Source organism: Solanum dulcamara, chromosome 1, assembly GCF_947179165.1.
Source record: "Solanum dulcamara chromosome 1, daSolDulc1.2, whole genome shotgun sequence".
In the NCBI taxonomy this organism is placed as follows: Eukaryota; Viridiplantae; Streptophyta; class Magnoliopsida; order Solanales; family Solanaceae; genus Solanum; species Solanum dulcamara.
This window is the reverse complement of record NC_077237.1, coordinates 12,253,660-12,273,463: the sequence shown is the minus strand read 5'-3', so window position 1 is coordinate 12,273,463 and position 19,804 is coordinate 12,253,660. Positions and strand designations below refer to the sequence as shown.

The 19,804-nt window shown below is 35.3% G+C and overlaps 2 protein-coding genes across 3 annotated transcripts; one reads left to right on the top strand and one right to left on the bottom strand.

Moving 5' to 3' along the window:
• The first annotated feature begins 327 nt into the window (after positions 1-327).
• Positions 328-8,147, top strand: LOC129902194 (protein HEAT INTOLERANT 4-like). The gene is made up of 14 exons (XM_055977282.1): positions 328-868; positions 2,435-2,473; positions 2,623-2,676; positions 2,769-2,832; positions 3,446-3,504; positions 4,052-4,176; positions 4,363-4,422; positions 4,648-4,706; positions 5,536-5,612; positions 5,832-5,870; positions 7,052-7,114; positions 7,221-7,268; positions 7,401-7,529; positions 7,657-8,147. The coding sequence occupies exons 1-14, from the start codon at positions 590-592 to the stop codon at positions 7,702-7,704; spliced, it is 1,143 nt and encodes a 380-aa protein (XP_055833257.1). The 5' UTR covers positions 328-589; the 3' UTR covers positions 7,705-8,147.
• Positions 8,148-8,687: 540 nt separating this feature from the next.
• Positions 8,688-17,727, bottom strand: LOC129902179 (protein CPR-5). 2 transcript variants are annotated; one of them, XM_055977264.1, is made up of 5 exons: positions 17,094-17,727; positions 11,707-11,763; positions 11,319-11,354; positions 10,442-11,194; positions 8,688-9,654 (listed from the first exon to the last, which is right to left on the bottom strand). In XM_055977264.1, exons 1-5 carry the CDS (start codon positions 17,454-17,456, stop codon positions 9,118-9,120), a joined length of 1,746 nt encoding a protein of 581 aa, XP_055833239.1. In that variant the 5' UTR covers positions 17,457-17,727; the 3' UTR covers positions 8,688-9,117. The 2 variants fall into 2 exon arrangements, with proteins under 2 accessions (XP_055833239.1, XP_055833245.1); XM_055977270.1 differs by lacking the exon at positions 11,707-11,763.
• Between the last annotated feature and the right edge of the window lie 2,077 nt (positions 17,728-19,804).

Sequence of the window (19,804 nt, the reverse complement as noted above, 5' to 3'; positions counted from 1 at the left end):
TCCCCAATACAATTATATTGATTATGTTAATGTTCTATCTTTACTTGTCTCCTTACCCCTTAGACAATTAGCCAACACCTTAGATAAGTAGGTTGATGTTGCATAATGCGCTTAATTTTTATATTATATTAAAAAAATAATTAAATCTGGATAATCGACTTTGACAGTTATAATATTTTTACATTTTAATTTGATTCATTTGGATTTTTTCTCCATCATTTAAATTTCGAACTTTTAATCATATAGATGTATATGGCCTAAACGGTGTTCTTTTTTTTGACATCTCACTTAATGTCCGAAGCGTGTGGAGCATGAATTATTTTGCTTGAGAATTCATTATTGAAACTATGAAAAGGGGGGAAAAAACAAAGCCAAAATTTCCAATCTCCCTCCTTACTATACTCAGCTCGCTCGCGTCCGATTTACGCGCTATACCCCACCCCCCGCCCCTCAAAATTGCGGCCTTATTACCTCAAAATTGTCTGGATTCTTCTATTTTCCGCCATCGCCGCTCTTCCACCTCCATTCAAATTCCCACCGCAACAAACCCTTAACACCCATTTCCATCTATACGCATATTGACTCAACAATGAGGAAAGGTACAAAGAGAAAGGCTAAAGAAGTAGTAGGAAAAGGTAAGGCGAAAGAGGCGGCGGAAACCGCAACCACCACCCAAGAGCAAACCGAAGGGACCAACAAGAATGAACCCGGACAAACCCAATTAGCTCCTGAGAAGAACAAATCTGTTCAAGAAAAACAGAAAGAGGAATCCCCCAAGAAAAATGACAAAGTTGTTGTTAAGCGACAAGCTAAACGAGCTAAGATTGTTAAGCCTGAGACTGAGTACTTCCCTGATAAGCGTAATTTGGTAATGCAAGCTGCTACCCTTTTTCATTTGTTTTTTATTAAAGCTTTTGGTTGTTTTCATTTTGATATTGTTGAGTAAGTACTAAATTGAATCTTGAAACTGTGGGGATTCATATAGATGAACCCTATCTAGTTTGAGATTAGGGTGTGGTTTGGTTGATTGTTATTGATGTGGGTTTTTGCTCAAGTGTTTGATTTGCTCTGTTTTTTGAATTTGCTTTGTTATTTTTTTTTTTGATAATGCAGGTTAAATTGGGTTCTTTGAAGTGCTAATTATTCTGTTATTGGTTTGCTACTCTGATAGTTGTTATTGCTAGCTTGGTTTTTGGCTTAAATAATTTTGGGGTATTTTGTGAAATCTTGATTTTCACTTTAATAATGTAGGGTAGGTATGATTCTTTCAACTGCTAAGTGGTTTTGTTTAAGCTTGAATACTGTGATTTGATATTTTGATGATTGTTAATGCTAACTTGGGTTTTTTGATCTAGTATATGTTTTAGTTATATTCTCAAAAAGTATGTGTTTTAGTTATTAGAGCTATTTCTTTGTTTTTGGGTCTTTGCTGATTCCTGGCAATGATGGATAATGTTGTTAGCAGCTAGCATATGAGCATTGCTTTGGATTTTCATATGCAGTTGTTAACAATGAGTTGAAGTCAATGTTTGGATTGTTTTTGAGTGTTCTATCTCATATTCTGATCAATGTTGTCAAAGGCATGTTTAAGCCCTAAAGCGAGGCGTAAAACAAGTTGAGTGCTTCGCCTTGCTTCATGGCGCTTCCGTGTTGTCATCAAAGCTCTAAGCCATATATTTCCTTGCCAGTAAGCGTAATTATAAAGAGGCAACTTAAAACAATTGATACTTTACTTTATCACTTTTTTTCTTCAATTTCTTTGTCCATATATTTGTTATTCATGCTTATAATTGTTCCTACCTTGGTAGGAGTAAGGTCTGCGTACATTCTACCCTCCCCAGACCCCATGTTGTGGGATTTCACTGGGTTGTTGTTGTTGTTGTTGTTGTATGCTTATAATTGTTAGTCTTAGACTACACATACATATTTGTATTTTTTCTCCATTTGGACCTTTCTTCACTAAAACCCACGGTTTATTTGCGCTTTGCACTTAAAGCTTTAATGGAACTTAGAGCTTTTTGCATTTTTTGTCTTGATATAATTGAAGTTACTTGTTTTAGGGGTTGGCGAGGGGATGTGATTTGTTCTTTATATGTTTGATTTCTTTAAAATTATAACAAACCATTGGGTGGCACATCTAATTTTTAGTTTCCTAAATGTATAGAAATGACATCAACATTTTAGTTTGTACTGTTTTCATTTTTCCAGTGCTATGAAATAATTTAAAAGTCGAGAAATTATTGAAGCTGCTATATCTTAGAGTCTAGTCATGGAGGATGAACCCAGAAACATCAGAGTACACTACATTGTGTTTATCATCATAGTTGTATTTGGTTGAACTTTTATTGTAGAAATTTGCAATTTCCTACTTACTCTTTTAGACAATAATCTGTTTGCTTTGCTCCCTTACTCTTTCAATTGGTATGTTTTGCAGGAAGATCTGTGGCAAGAGGTTTTTCCTGTTGGCACAGAGGTTAGAATTTGATCACTTTCTGTTTATTTATTTTTTGATATAGTGGCTTTCTGTTTATTCATTGGCATAGCGTTCTGGTTTATGTTTTTATTTTTATTTTATTGCATATAATTTCTGAAATTTGAATGTATTCTTTTTCTTGGTGGCAGTGGGATCAGATTGACATGGTTTATCAATACAAATGGAATTTCTCAAATCTCGAAGTGCGTTGTTTATTTGCCTTCTGTTTAAGTAAATAAAGTATATAAAAACAAAAAGACAAGATAACCCACAGGTCTTGTTGGACTTCTGATAGGATGCATTTGAAGAAGGTGGAGAATTGCATGGACAGAAAGTCTACCTTTTTGGTTGTACAGAACGTAAGTGGTGGCTGGAGTTTGTTGTCTTATTGTATGGACATATTCTTGTTCTACGCTCTTAGTAACTTGACTCGTGGCTGATCTTTGAAACTGCATTGCTTCAACAATGTGATTTTTGTTTAGTGTTTATTCTTTCTATACAATTTTATATCGAGATCATTGACCCCTTCAGCTGATCATTCTCTTTTTTTAAAGTCAATGTTTTGTGAATAGTCACATTTCACCACTTCCCATGTTCAAATCTTATGCAATTTCACATGGGGATCATCGACCCCTTAAGCTGATTCATTCCTTAGTTTTTCATGTTGATTTCTTATGAATAATTATGTTCTCACCTTTTTAATTGTTCAATTTTCTATTTGTTCTAAACTTGCTGAACAATTTCTTGTATGTTATTGATCCCTTCATTTGATCTGATTACCTTCTTTTACCTGTCAATATTGTGTTTAGATATTTGATAGCATTCATGATTCTTTCTATTTCATGTACCCTGAAACATTTTTTTTAATAGGTGATCATAATTTTTTCAACTTAATCTGTTTTTCATATGACCAATATCATATTATCCTTCAAATGATTTGCTTCATGTAGAACTCTTCTCTTGTTTTTGCAGCACAATTGGTTTTTTTCCAGGGACAATCAAAAGTAACGTGTATACCTGTTGTGGTTGCTGTAAGTCTCTAAGATCCAGTCATTATATAGAAGTATTTGCAACTGTTAACCTTATTCCTTTCACTTCTATTTATGTACTCTTCACTGCTCGTAAAATAAAAATGGCTACATTTTTTCATTTGACCTCTAGTTTGTTGCCACTTGCCAGAGCTTTAATCTGTCCCACCCTCTGAATGTTGACATGGAGATCACAAAGAGCTTACTTTTGAGTTCATTCCATTGCTCTTAGTGTCCTTAAGAGGTTTGCGAACGTGAAACAGTGTTGTACACCCGAGTAAGGAAATTTCTCAGGCTGAGTCATATCAATGAGGCCCCCCCCCCTCAAGAGAGGGAGAGGGTGATTGTTTGGGGGGGGGGGCAAAGGAAAGAGTCTAGTGTATTAAGTAAGGTGTCCTTATTATGGTTTTAGTTTTATGCTTTTTGGAAAAGTGAAGTGATTTCAGAACTTGACATTCTTTTACTCATATACAGGCCAAGTACTTGTTCATTAAAAATACATTATAGAATCTCCTCTTTCTTTGTCAATTTTGTTCCTCCTTTTGAACAGGTTGTATCCCCTTTTCCACCTTCTGATAAAATTGGAATAAACTCTGTTCAAAGGGAAGCTGAAGAGATACTTCCAATGAAACAGATGAAAATGGACTGGGTTCCGTACATTCCTTTGGAAAAACGGTATTTTTGCTGCCCCCCCTCCCCCCTGGTTGTCTCTTGTAGGTCTTATTATATGCGTGTCTATCTTGGCCTCTAACAGTGCATATATTCCTTCAGAACAATAGTATTCTTGTCCCTAAGCTGGCCTTTTTGTTTTTCTTGTTTTGTCTCTTGTATGTCTTATCTTGGTTCTGACTGTTCCAACAGGGAATCTCAAGTTGAAAGACTCAAATCTCAAATTTTTATTCTGAGGTGTACTCAGAGAAGGTCTGCTTCCTTACTTCCTGCATTCTGTTTTGATGGATTGACTGGTTTTATTTCGTGTGTTTAGGCACACAGAAAATTTGTTTTGTTAGGCTCTCAATTTTCTGTGTAGTATCTGAGAACTTTTTAATGTCATAACTTGATGTATGCGTATTAAAGAGGCGATAGGAGGAGCCAAGGAGATGAAAAACCTTCTATGATTAATATCTTTCGATTTGCTTATTTCAGGGCTGGTTTAAAACACTTGAAGTTGGAGCGAGTTAAGAAGTTTGAATATTGCTTACCTTGTAAGTAAGATAATTCCAACAACTATGGAGATTTAACTCTTTATTTATTCCCTCGTGTCCATCATAAACTTAGGTTAAGTTTTCCCTTTATGCTGCTTTGGTTTATTAAGTTAGTTGATTCTGTTTTAGTATCATGATAACCAAAGGGGTATATCTTAATACTTGAAATATTATCATGTAAAGATGGTTTTTGTCGAGCCTTTCCCTTTAATTCTCATTTCTAGAAGCAACAAGTTTGATGATTAGTTTCCTTATAAACTTGCTTGGAGAATATGTGGATCTCTGAGCTTGAAAGCGTTGGTGTTGATAGTTGCACGGGAGGCTTATTGGATTTAAAATATGATTCAACCGGGGGGGGGGGTAGGTTAGCAAACTGGTTTTGTTCTCTCTTTCCTAAACAAATAGGAAACTAAATTATTTAGTTACTAACATTTTTCCGTCTGATTCACTGATAGTTTCTTTTTTAGTTTTATATGTATTAATATGTATAATTGACCAGTTATATAATATAATTATTAAGAATATGTTTCTTATAATTGTCAAAAGTTATTTAATGGAATATCAATCATGTTAGTCTTTATATATGTGGTTTAACCAAGTTTAAGAATATGTTATCTAATGATTTCCATAGATTAGTTGAATTTAGCTTGATGTTTCAGTTTCATACATTTCTTTCTGCTGTTTCTTTTGTTGTTTTGCACTTATAAACTGAGAGGATAGCCTGTCATCTTTGAGTTCCCTTGTGGTGTACATCTTTTAATTGTTATAGTTGTCTTTGATGGGTTTCATTTCTGGGTATAAGTATCCATGACATTTATTTTCTTGGCAGATTTCTATCAGCCATTTGCAGAAGATGAATTTGAACAGAGCACCATTGTGCAGATCTTGTTCCCATCAGAACCGCCTGTAAGCTTTCTAAGACTTGTAGAATAATACAGTGGCTACTCCACTACGTATTGCCATAGAAGGTTTGAAGATGATTTCTTGGCTTGAAATAGATATTAGATTGGTCTAACATGAGCAATTTTGTATACTTGATCTGTAAGGGGTTCTACTAAAAGAAATACAGGTATATGTGCATGATCTGTACAATTTTATGAAAGTTTTGACTTCTTTTGGTTTCAGGTGTTTTGCGAGTTTGATTGGGAATTTGATGAGCCAGAGGTATACTTAACCCTTCTCATTTTATTCCCTGCCATTCCTCTACTTTTGGGTGCCACCCTCTTTTCAAATGAAAATTAAAAGACTGTTGGGATACCCTGTAAACTGGTTCCTATGTGTGTCGTCATATGTTGAAACTGTTAAAGACATTCAGTCACCAGCTTTTGATAACTTCTCTAAAAAGGGCATTTTAGACCTAAAAAATGGGTTGCGACCGTTTTTGATCTAATAGGTGGAAGGAGGACATTTTTGAACCATTTATGATACGTCAAGTGTATTTTTAACCCTTTTCCATTGAATATATTAAGTAGCTGATAAGCTCCAAGGATAGACACAAGTCTTAACATGAGACTTGGTACATTTACCCCATTCAATATGTTATCTCTATTGTTCCATTCTATGGTTTAGGTGACTAGACACAGAAAGCACCATCCAGTAATTTCTTGAAATAAACTCCCTTTTTGTTGAACTATCGCAAAGATTCTTTTCAACCAAAAGCCAAAATTGTCTCTTTTTGTTGTTATCTTGAATAAAAATGGAAGGAGAAATTCTCATCGGAACTCACATTAGAATGTTGTTTCCCTTTCCTGGACCACTCAACCATACTTAGTTGCTATTTGTGATAATTTCTTGTTTTAAGACAAATTTGAGAAAGGATTGTTGTTTTATTCTTTTAGCAGCTTGAGTGAAAGGTTTATCTTGAATAGCCATCCTTTGGGTTGCCATTTTTCTTACCAAAGGCGTTTGAGATTGCAGAGCAAATATGTGACAAGTTTAGGAGTGTTGAAGATAATAAACTTTGATGTGTGAAAAAACAGAACAATTAGTTTAAAGTAGGACTACACTGGGAATGATGTTGTTGTTATACTGCATCAAGTTTGAAATAAATGAATTGTAAAATTATTTTATTAGTTGTTGGTGTGAGTTCCATTTAAGGAGGAGAGGCAACACGTTCTATAAATCAGTTTTAGTTTGTACCAAGTTGAATTGATTCAGTGAGATACAATTTTCATTTTACTATAAAGGTAAATTTTCCAGTATGAAGCAAAGAGGTGTATCCGCATTTCCTCTATTGTTCAATTCATACAAGTTTTTTGCCAGTTTGAAGTCAATACCAATCTGTATATGCTTCTGTATTTTCAAGTCATTTTACCATCTATTAACTTGAGTGATGAAATTTGTAGGAAATGGCAGACAAATTTATTGAGTCAGAGGAGTTGCCGGCAGATAAAAAAGATGAATTTGTGGTAATGTTTCCTTGTGATATCAAATGACAAGTCTCATTTTCATCAATAAAATATTTACCTTATTAAAACATTATAAAACTTGTGTATATTCATTTTTGTAATTTAGGAATTTGTAAAGGAGAAGGTTAAAGAAGGAAAGAGGAGCAACCGAGAGGTATATTTTGAGAAATTTTTGCAATCTATTTTCCTTCTGCATGGCAAAGCTGATGATTTGCAGTCCTATTATCTTTTTTCATGGTATACTTGAATTGCTTATGCTCATGACTGTAAATTTTCTATGGTTTAGGCGAGAGAAGCCAGGAAAAAAGCTATACAGGAGATGAGTGAAGAAGCAAAAGCTGCATTTCAGAGTATGAAGTTTTATAAATATTATCCCGTGACCTCACCTGATGCTCCTGATGTATCTCAGGTCAAGGTGAGTATTCTGTTTGTAATCTCAAGTATCTTATAAATAGGTCTATGCATGAGATCTCATGTTTATTTTGTTTGTTAATATATACTATTAAAATTCATGGTTCTCACCTCTTCCTTTTTCTTGGCAGTCTCCATTCATAAACAGATACTACGGAAAGGCTCACAAAGTTTTCTGAATGATGATGCATCAGAGAGCATATTCAGAATGGGAAAATAAGTAGCTGTGATCTGCAACCATGTACTTCGTCTGGTAGCCTACTTCAGAGCTGAATGATGGAATCATACTGTTCAGCTTAGCATGTGTTTTGTGGCAACCATCAGAGTTATAGAACTATTTGAGGATGTGGAAAGATCCATAGAGGCGAAATGTAATTTTTCCTCACCAATCCTATAGCTAGAGTGTTCAGTCAAAAATTTTGGCAATGGATTCTTGTCTTCATTAGCTGTGAAATTTTCGTTTCATCTTAAGATGCAAATGTAATCCCTTTCTATTATTAGTTATCATGTGCAACCTAATTATGAGCTGCAATTAGCAGTTGGTTCTTAGTTCGACTTGATTAGATGAACTCTGAGTATTTTTTGCTTCATATGGAAGAAGAGTTAAATCTTGTATCCCCCACTCATGGAATTGGTTTTCTTCTGATGTGATTTTGAAAAAATGAGCAGGGAGAACAAAATTTTATGAGCAAATTAAGTTGTCATGAGCCTATTTACCTAAATAGATCACACTGGTATCAGTTAATCAAACACAATCCAGAGCTAATTCAATTGAATAAGTAGCAGCACAATATAAGATGTTCCTTCCTTGTTACTACTGTATCCTGGATTTCCATAAGATGATGTTACAAGACTCAAAACCTGCTTCCTCCCTATTTACAGATTTACCTTGCCTTGTTTCCTCTTTAATCACTTCTTTCTCAAAATCTTTTGGCTATCGACAAGGAAGATCTCCTATAGATTATTTTCCAGGCTAAGTGCTGCTTAACTTTTGTTTTGTAAGTCACTTATAATGTTACTAGTGGTGGAAAAAAAATTATGAATTAAAAGGGCAGGTTAAATTTTTTAGATCATAACAGTACATAATATGAATATAAAACAAATCCTGAAGAAGCAGATAAATAAATCATAGAGAACTGGTATCAGTTAATCAAACACAATCTACAACTTATAACTCATTCAATTGAATAAAAAGTAGCTCAATACAAGATACTTGTATCCTGCACTTTAACAAGATGATGTTACAACTTACAAGACTCAAAACCTGCTTCTCCCCAATTACATAAACCAAAAGGAAAGGAAACACAAGGCCTCATTTTGCTCTAGTGATACACATAATTTAGGCTAGTCCTGGGAGTACTAATTAATGATACAACGCTACAGGCACATATCAAAACAGTGTTTCATCTGTAAGCCAGAAATCTTCAGCTAACCCCTAATGATACGTCATAATTTACATGTAAACAGAAACATAATCATCCTGAAGCCCGATACTTCAGACGCGTCTCCTACTAGACAAAAATTCCTTGACAGGTCTTGCTTGATCAAAACAGTGTTTCATTCAATAATGCTATAAGCTTGCACTCTCCTTTTCAGAATTCAACTGGAGTAATAAAAGCATTCAGGACAAGTGAAGAGAAGTGATCTTTCCATTCACCGGGGCCAGCAAAAGGCATCAGACCACACAGCAAGGGGAGAAAAAGAAGTAGTGTGGTATAAAACACAGATCTCCTTATCCAGTATGGAAAGGTTCTATCCCTCATGGTCTTTTCTGACACTGTGACAGGCCCATGAAGGATCAGGAACAAAGTCGAGATACAGACATTCGAAAAGAAATGTAGCAAGCACAAAGTCTCCCAATAAATTAACCAATGATATCCACTGCCCCCCAAGGTGTCAATACAAAACTTCCCTGCAAAACCGCAGCCAACTCCCAACAGCAACAGAATGAAAGTAACTGGCATAGTCTGATTTGAGGTTGCAGAGCGCTGGACAAGTAAATAGGCTATAGCCAATATCAAGAAAGCACCAAATAGCATGCGACTGAGAACTTGAGCCTGACACCGTAAGAGTTGCAGTCCTGAATTAATAGATGACATTGATTTGGGCATCCACCAAGAGTTGTGTTCCTGGAACGTAAAATATATCCATTTCATTACCATGGCTAATAAATGTTGTACACTGGTGAAACATGAACAAACAGAGATGGCCAACTAACTGAACTATCCTGGGGTCTATGCTTTAAGAAAGAACACAGAAAGCAGCAACTACAACAACTAACATTGACTTCTTTGGACGACAAATCTCATGATACAGTTCCTTCTCTTTTGTTGCATTGCTTAATAGGTGAATTTGCTAAAATAAGAGCAAAGTGAAAGAAGAAAATACAAATCATTACCCAGCATTTGGATCAAAAGCAACCATTTTTTGTTCAGCAATGTATGCCACTTGGCAAATCATATAGCTGCATATATAATTATAGTGCATTAAATCCACCAAATAAATCTCTTATTTAATATTTATGGAGTTAGCATTACTATAACTATCATCCCTCTTTTCCACCTTTCCACCAACTTGAAATTGGGCTTCTTCATTCAAGAATTTTCTGTATGCATGTACCCAACACTTTTGCTTTTACTCGAACTTGCATACCACTACAATCGAGGGCCTCAAGCGAGCTTGTTACATAAACGAAAATGATGCATGGTGCATTTATTCCAGCCAACCCATAAGTAAACACAGTTTATGTAGCAACGGGAAAAGAGTTAATATTCTTTCTTGTTGCTGATTTTCTGCCATCTATAGATTCCAAAGAACCATGTGCAAGGGGAGATGAGGCAACTGGTCACACTTTACTAGATTTCTTGAAAAAGATTTAAACAAAATAAACGGAATTCAGAATCGAACATTCCTTACCATGGAAGGTGTGCAGGATGCTGTAGCTTCAGTAATTCTTTTGTGAGAGAAAACATAAGTTCCATATCCAAGACACGCTAGCATGATAAATAAACCAGCAACAAGGCAGTCTATACATATTTTAAGTAGTTCAGCATGTTTCGAGTCTTCTACTTGATTTTTGAACTTTTCAGTTTTGAAGGACGTCTTAGAGAAACCAAATGATAGTTTGACCCTCTCCAAAAGATTCGCATCAGAACTGAGAGCCAGCTGTCTTTCTTTAAGTTGCAACTTCCTCATTGTAAGACCAATCTCAAATGTCTTGAGGTCATTCGACCTAGCTTGCTCCGTGAGAGATCTTTCCAAAGTCCTATGCACAGATTGGCTAATCTCTGTATTGGATGAAATCAGGCTTGAAGAAGCAGAAGCCAATTGCTGCCTTACTTGCCTATCATAGAGGGTAAGCTGCCGACCTATTGATTCAAGACATGTACCGTCACTTCTCTCTTCTTGATCGCTCAGTTCGTTATCTGAGATACTCTGCTGAAATGACTCCGATTGAAACTCACCGAATTCAGGATCACATGTGACATTTTCTACTCCGTTGGAAATAAAAGGCACGGATCTTTCTGATACAGAAGTCCTTGCTGCACAATTATGTTGCTGTACTCCACTTTTCATTGAGGATTCACTGATTAATCTGAGAGTCATCAAGGTACTATGAAACGATTTCTCAAAGTTCCTCACAAAAGACTCAAACTGGTCACCGAATACCTGTTTCCAGAACAAGACAAAAGTAGAGTAGAAAGTCCAATGCTTTAACATCGTCACTATATAATAAGCTGACTGTATTAGTGACAAACCATAACTTAACAGAAAGAAGACTGATTATGCTTACATTGGCCAAAGACTCTCGGACAGCCAAAGTACAAATCTGTGTGAAAAATGACAACAAAATCATGAGATCTGCACATCTGATTTTGCAAGGAAATACAAAATGTTTCGAACATGTCCATGAAGGCAGGTTATAGTTGTAAATTGTAATCTAAATGCAAAATGTTCGAAACATGTCCATGATGGCAGGTTATAGTTGTAATCTAAAATTCAAAAATGTAAGAATGTATGCTTGGATAGAGGAGATTAAACACCCTTACAGTCTAGTTTCATATATAGCAATATGATTCTGCAAAGTGCAGATCATTATTGAGTCCTTAATCACTTCAGGGGAAATTGTTTGTCCAATAAAGTATCTCATACCTCTCCTGTTCAAAAAGAGTATCTCTTACCTCTGAGAGGTGATCCACAGATATCTTTTCTCTGGCTGCATCTTTCCTTTCCAAAACCTAAACAAAGCAACATAAACAATATTAACAGTACACTTCCTATATCCTTAAATACATAAGAAACATGGTCACTACCCATGAGCGACTATCAACTTATTAATTTCCCGTGATAAGGAGGGTGATAACTTTGCAGCAAAAGAAAAGATGTAGCATCAAACAAGACAAAACTCATCCTTCTTTTTAGACCAAAAACTTTGTTTGGGGCCAACTCTTACGACCAACCGCAACCTTTGAGATAATGGGTCCCCTCTATCCTTCTCCACTTAAATACCAGGCTTTGTTCACATGGCACAGGGCTCAAACCTGTGACCTAAGTTATAAATCCCTCGACCTTTGCCGCTTGAATTGAGCCTAGGGGCAAGATAAAACTCATCTTCAGAATGTGAATCATCCCTCATGTTTGAATCAAGCGATGATCAGAACAAGCAAGGTTTATAGGGCTTTAGTAGTAAAAGGCAGCTTATATCTTCTTTTTTTTCACAAGGTAACAGATTGTGTATGTATATCATCAGCACAAAGTGCTGGAAGCCAAAATTACATCATTGAATCTACATCCAAAAGAGTAAAAACAATAGACTAACACTAAATCCTATCTCATCTTACAAGGATCCTAGGATGTCTACTATAGAAACTGGGTCATGGATATACTCTGAGCTGCACCAATAACAAAAACTTATAATGCAATTCATTTTTAACTTTTGCAGAGAGCTACTGTTGCCTTCAAAACACCTAAAGTTTCTCTCTTTCCAAATGGTCCACCATATTACTGCTCGGACAATTCTCCATCTGTTTTTGTTAGTGCTACCACCGTCCTCAAAATTCCAGCTAGTTAGTGCCTCCCCTGTTCTTCCCAACATCATCCACCTTTTATGCCTCTGAAGCTGGTAAATAGATTCCAAAGCTGGCTAACCACTTTACAATAAAGAAACAGATGGTTAATTGTCTCTGCATTATGCCCACAAAAATAACATCTGGAGCACATATACTTGCCCCTCTACTGTAGATTCTCCTGAGTTAAAACAGCTTCTTTCACAACCAACCAAGTGAAAATAGCTACTTCGAATGGAATATTTACTTTCCAAATAAGCTTCGAAGGTAAAAATCTGATCTGAGAACCCATCTGATTCATGTCCTTATAGGCAGAGCTGACAGTAAAAATGCCCTTGCTGTGGCATTTCCATCTTACAGTGTCTTCTCCTTCCTGTAGCCCCTTGCACTGGTCAAGAGTGCCATAAAAGTTGGCCAATCTTTCCATTTCCCAGTCTTGCATCAATCTTCTATAGGTCAAGTGACAACCTTGATTTGACCATACTTCCTGTAAAGTAGAATCTTGCTGCTGATTTAAAATATAAATGTCAGAGAACAGTTGCTTGAGACTTCCATTCCCCATCCAGTTATCTTCCCAGAACAAGATCCTATAGCCATCTTTCACTTTAAAAGTAGTTCTTGCAATGAATACATGCAACAGGTTCTTGATTGATCTCCACAAACTTGTGCCATATGTAGCGTTTACTTCTTTTGTCCTCCAAAAACCTTCCTTTCATACTTAGCTTGTATCACAGTGCCCCACAAAGAATGCTCCTCCTTAGGTAGTCTCCAAAGCCATTTCAGCAGGAGATTTCTGTCCTGCTTTCTCAGATTCTGATACCCAGCCCTCCATCTTTCTTAGCCAGAAAGGTGTCCCATTTGACTAAATGATAGCCTTTTTCCTCCTTGCCACAAAAAATTCCTCCTAAGGCGTTGATTCTTTCCTCTACATTAGCGGGAAGAGGTAATGACATCAAATAGGTAGGGGTAAGGCATCTAAAAGGCAGCTTATATCTCTGCCAAGTTAAATGCCAATATGTGCTATCAACAAAGAGCATCTTCTTGATGCCTTTAACTGAAAGCTTTCTTCATCAAAAAAACAAAAGAGCATCACATACTCTTGTTGTTGTTATTGTTGTTTCTCATTATAATCATTATTTCTGTAAAGCACATACCATGAAGACTATCAAGACAGCCAATGATGTCATGATCACAAGCAAAACGGAAAGAGCCTAAACATTGTTGACAAATCAAGAGAATAGCAATATAAACAACCATTGACAAAAGAAAGATGTTTCTAAAGATGAGTGAATGGATTTGAAAATGACACTGAGAATAGATTTAGTACGAGAAACTGGTAAGACAAGACAATCAGAAGCTAAACATGAATTACTAATAAGATTCGAGCATCCTTGCACTGAAATATTAAATAGTTCCTAGACCTAACACAATTGATTAGACATCCCAAGCATGGATGTCATGTCATTACAATGGGACAAGTCAGATGGAGCCACATGGAAACAGAACTGCAGAAGGAGCTAATTTCCAGAATGGTGGTATAACGAGATAAGCTTTATTTGGTGAGATCATCCTCATAGAATTCCACGGGTTACTAAAAATAACAAAATTGTGATGGTGGTGTACGTCTCCAGCATATGAAAAGCTGTCTTGAGTTTATTCCTCAAGAAAGAAATTCTTTGAGGTAATTTTAAAAGAAATAAATGGATAATTTTTTTGAGAAAGGGGCCAAATAAATAAATGGATATTATAGGAACAAGATAAAAGATAAAAGCTAGGCATGCACAATGGATATGACATTGCTGTAACTGATGTACAATACAGAAAAGTGCAAAGCAAAAAAAAAAAAAAGATGCGACCATCAGAGATGTTACCTTCATCGTGCACCATGAGAGCATTCACGTCCAAGAACCAGATATAATTGATATGTTTAAACAGAACAAGTAATAATCAACCTAGTGACACTATTCAGCACTAGGACAGATACTGCAAAGTAGTGTTACCAAATATGAAACAGATATGACATTTATAATTTAAATTTATACTTAGTTTTTTTTGTCATAATGACAATCTATAATTAGTTGTCATAATGACTATATCTACAGTAAAAACTTATGGAACTAGCATTCACAAGGGAAAACATAAAATGAAGCAGAAATCACGAGTCACTTCATAAAAGATTAAACTTAATATACTTATTTTACCCAAATAAATACAACATACAAGTCAGTAGAGTAGAACTACCAACATCCACCTTAGTAATAAACTGAAGTTTCACACTGTTTGGAAAGCATACTTTTTAAAGATCTAATTGATTCAGATGTTAAAGATATCTTGCAGAATGCACATACACCCAATAAGCGAGCTTCGGTAGACCTCAATGATACCATCTTAGAACTGAAAAAAAACAACATGCTACTAAATAAAGAGAATACGACTCGCTATCATAAGAATGAAGTATTAGGCTCCCAATTGAATAGAAACTATGTTGTCTAAGCAATATTCAAGTATCTTGAAAACTACTTCATCTAAAAAAAAAGTATCTTGAAAACTAATCATTTTACCCAATTCTTAATAGTTTTGTTGCCTTTTTTTTAAACAACAAATACCAGAAGTTCAACAGCTAGGGAACTTTGATTCAAATAACTGTTGTGAAGCCTAGTCTATATCTTCTTTTGATATTTTACTACAAAAAAAAAAATTAGGTCAAGGAAAGACAATTGGGTTGGAGAGGGCTGCTTAAGGATCAAGTTCAAGTCTTATACAGGCTGGTGAGATTTTCTGGTATACTGCTGGCTGACCGTTTTAGTATTGCAGGATGGAATTTTCAGTTCAGGAGGGACTTCAACGACTGTGTGTTGGAAGATGTTGGGGCTTTTCTGTGTAGAATGCAATTTGTAGTGTTAGACATGCACCAAGATGATGCTATGTTTTGGAAGGCAAGCAAAGATGGAGAATACTCTGTGAACTCCTTCTACAGATTGCTTCAGGAAAATTCTGCTGAAAATGTTGCTTTCTGGCCATGGAAGACATTATCCCTTCTTAAAGTGGCTTGTTTTGGTTGGTAGCTTATGGGGCATGTCTAACCCACGAGAATTTGCCAAAAATAGGGTACAAGCTTTGCAACAGGTGTTATTTATGTGATAGTTTCATCGATTCTGCTGATCATCTTTTCCTACAGTGCAGTTTTACTGGCAGCTCTGGACTATGTTCTTGATAGTTTTTGGAGTTCATTGGGCAGCACCTCACAACAGTAAAAGTTTCTTATGATGTTGTAAGACATATTACACCAACAAATTTCATAAGAAGATTTGGATGTGTATTCCTCTGTGCATTTCCTGGACTACATGAATTGAAAGAAATAGGAAATGTTTGAAGATAATAAAGGGATACTCTGTTGTTAAACATCGATGTATGCAGAATATGTACTATTGGATGAAAAGGAATTGAGTCTTGAATTTGAATGATATGCTTTGATATTTTGCTACACCATTCTTGAGCCAGGTTTAACGATCTAGTCAGTAGCTCTTCGTAGAACACAAATGTTACTTATCAGACATATGACTCTGAACAAGTTATCAAGTCTGTTAAATAATAGAGTACAAAAAAGAAAAAAAATTACACAAAGGACACACCATGGCACAATATCCAATGGAAACAACTATATATGAATCAACTTCTTAATAAAGAAACATTTCATACAACATTTATGAAAATAGAATTACAGCTTCAAGGAATTAATACCAGTGAGAAACTCACACCTACCCAATAATTTAACACCTTCTTGATTCCCTTCAATTCAAAAACAATGAACTTACTTTTTTGATAAAGCAACATCAAATCATATTTTAGGCCAGAACGTTTTATGGTTGCTACTATGCTACTGTCTTTATCCCAAACCAAACACTCAACAAAAATCCAGTGCAACTTACAGCACCACACACACTTCCTCTCACTCTCAACACTACTTCTAATAACTTTTGAAAATTCAAACATTTCCACCCGTAATTCCAAATCATCACCAAAAAGAGAGGCCAACAAGAAACACCAATAACTGATACAGCATCTTTTCCAGCTTAATCCCAATCCCAATATAAAGATCGCTTCTTTCTAATAAGAAAATGATATCAAAATCACTTCTTTCAACACAAATAGCACAACTTTCCTGAAAAGACTGAAGCTTTTCCGCGTAACCAAACAATGTAAAAGAGATAGTATCAAATAATTCCCATCCACAATTCTGAATTACAGTATTTAGTAAACACAGGAACCCCATTAACAAATACAAATATTACCAGCTAATAACCAACACACAATCTCAACAATGACAAAGCTTTCACATAAAAGACTAATCTTGCATCCTAAAAGGTGCAGAATTTTTCATTCCCCCCCCCCCTCGTCTTACCATTACCTGGGCCACCCTTCCCACAGGAGAAATATAAAAGCAAAAAGTAAATAGAAACAACATTTCCATACGCAAATTATTTAAAAAAAAGAAGAAGAACCTGAGCAAGAACAGCAGCAATAGACATTCCGAGAGGAAGTGCAAGGGCTTCAACATTGTCGCTTTTCTGTCTGCCGGAGCCAATGATGACTCTAGGGTTCCGACGACCGGTGGAAACCCTGATACCCCTTTGAGTAGATTGTGGAAACGACGTCGCAGAACAAGATGACGATGAATAGCAGGCAGCGGAAGATTGAGGGTCAAAAGGGTCCGTGGCGCATTCTTTATTCTTCTTTTTCTTCTTCAATTTTTTCTTCATGACGCCGGAATTTGAAGATTCCGGTAGAATTTCGGAAGCCATGGCGTCGTCGTCGGTGGGAACCGGCGGTGGATCGACGGGTTGAGATGGAGGGGGGTGGTCCATGGAATCTTGATTTTCGAAGAAAATGATGAGGTTTGGTTAAACATTAGAGTGTGGGGTTAATTAAGTCAAATAATAAAAAAAACAAGTACGATTAAGTATCAACTGTTATGTTTGGTGGCTGTCCCTTTCCCCCTTTCTTTTCCTTCCTTTTTCTCCACATTTTTCTTCTCCACCATGTTTTGTCGTCCCAGATGATTCCTCAACTTGTATCAATTTCAGATTTACAATGACGATAAATATTCATTGCTGCTATACAAAAAAATTAGATCTGCTCCTTCTTATTTTTCTCTTAATCTCTTTTTCTTATGCTAAATTAATTTATTTTATAACACGTTAATAGTACGAACTTTCATTGCTTTGTGCTATATTTTTAAGAAGGTAATAAAAGGGATAAAAAATTTATTTTCTTAAAATGTCTAATATCTCAAAACTTGAATTTATTGCTCTTGATATTTCTGAAAAAAATCTACTCATCATGGGCACTAGATACCGAAATATATCTAGAATCGATGAATTTGGCAGACACCATCAAAGATGACAATACGGCATCTAGTCAAGACTAGGACTGGGCATAAAATATCGAAAACCGAATTACCGAATCGAACTGGCTATTTCGGTATTTCGGTAATTCAATTCGGTATTCGGTACTGAAATATAAAATTCGATATTTCGATTTCGATATTCGAGAAATACCGAATAACATTTTTTTATTATTATTTTTACAACAAAAAAACTAAAAAATTTTTTTATCAAAAAGAGAAGAGTTTAGTAAGAGGAAACTATCCCATTTTTTCATTTTCCTTACCATTTTCATTTCAACTTTCCCACATTTACAGCATATTATATGCACACTTTCAAACACGTACATAATGGATAACTGCATGTACATGTAAAAATTATAAATTCTAATTTTAAATTTATGCAATTGGTTAAGAATTCTAATTTCACTTTGCATGATTCACCACGTCAGTTATCTACATAAACTGTTTGGTAGTTACATTGAAAACAAAAGATTCCAACTCTTTCATATCTTTGTAGGAACTAATTAATAATTAGTGCAGTGATGTAGAGTTTTTGAATAATTCAAAGAAAAACATATGTATAAAAATTATGTGTGATATATTAGAGATTTTTGTTTTCACTCTTTTTTTCATCATTTTATTCCCCAGACCCCACATTATGGGATTATACTGGGTTTGTTGTTGTTGTTGTTGTTGTTCATCATTTTTATTGCATGATAATATTTTTTTTATTCTGTATCTATTCATAAATTATTTTCTCTTTGTTTATGATGTATTATTTCTCCTCCGTAGAATGTGGCTTCAGAGCAATTTTGGTTTCGGTATAAGAAAAGTTAAAATGCATATATTACTTAATTATGGTGTAGTAATAAAAATATAAGTTAAGATATGTATTCTTTATGTTAATGTAAATATTAAATGCGAATAAATATTTATTGTACATTAACTATTAAAAAAATATGGTATTATCGAATACCGTACCGAATCGAAGTTTGATTTACCGATTATCGAATTACCAAACCGAAGTTTGATTTACCGATTATCAAATTACCGAACCGAAGTTTGAAAGTTTGGTATTTGGTATATACTTTGAATTATCGATTATCAAATTATTGAACTCGAACTTTGAAAATACCGAACCGAATACCGAATGCCCAGCCATAGTCAAGACCGTGTCAAAGCCATGATATTTTTCCAACACCATCTTGATGAGGGGTTAAAATTATAATATCTCACATTAAAAGACACTCTTAAACTGTAAAAAAATTTAAAAGAAAGATATGACCACCTGAAGTTGGTCATGCTTCCACAAGCACGTCATGATTGGCTAAATCTGAGATTAATGGATTTCAAAAATATAACTGAATATAATTCTGCCTTGTTTAGAATTATAGCTCAGTTAAATTTATGCGGAGAAAAAATCACTGAGCAAGATAAACTTGAAAAGACATACTCCACATTTCCACCCGCGAATATGCTCCTGCAGCAGCAATATCACGAAAAGAATTTTAAAAATTATTCTGAATTACTTTTTCACCTTCTGATTACTGAACGCCACAATAAACTATTAATGAAAAATCATGATAGTTGGCCTGTTGGTTCTTTGCCACTCCCTGAAGTGAATCAAACAAATTATAACCAATGAGAAAGAGGTCATGACCCCAATTGTGATCGTGGTCATGGTCGAAGAAGAAATTATAATCATGATACTCGGCTGACACCGAGAAATGATCAGCAGTATAAAAAGAAGAGTGAAAAGCCAGAAGCTTTACCAAAGAAAAATTCAGAAAGTATATGTCATAGATGTGGAGGTATGGTGCATTGATC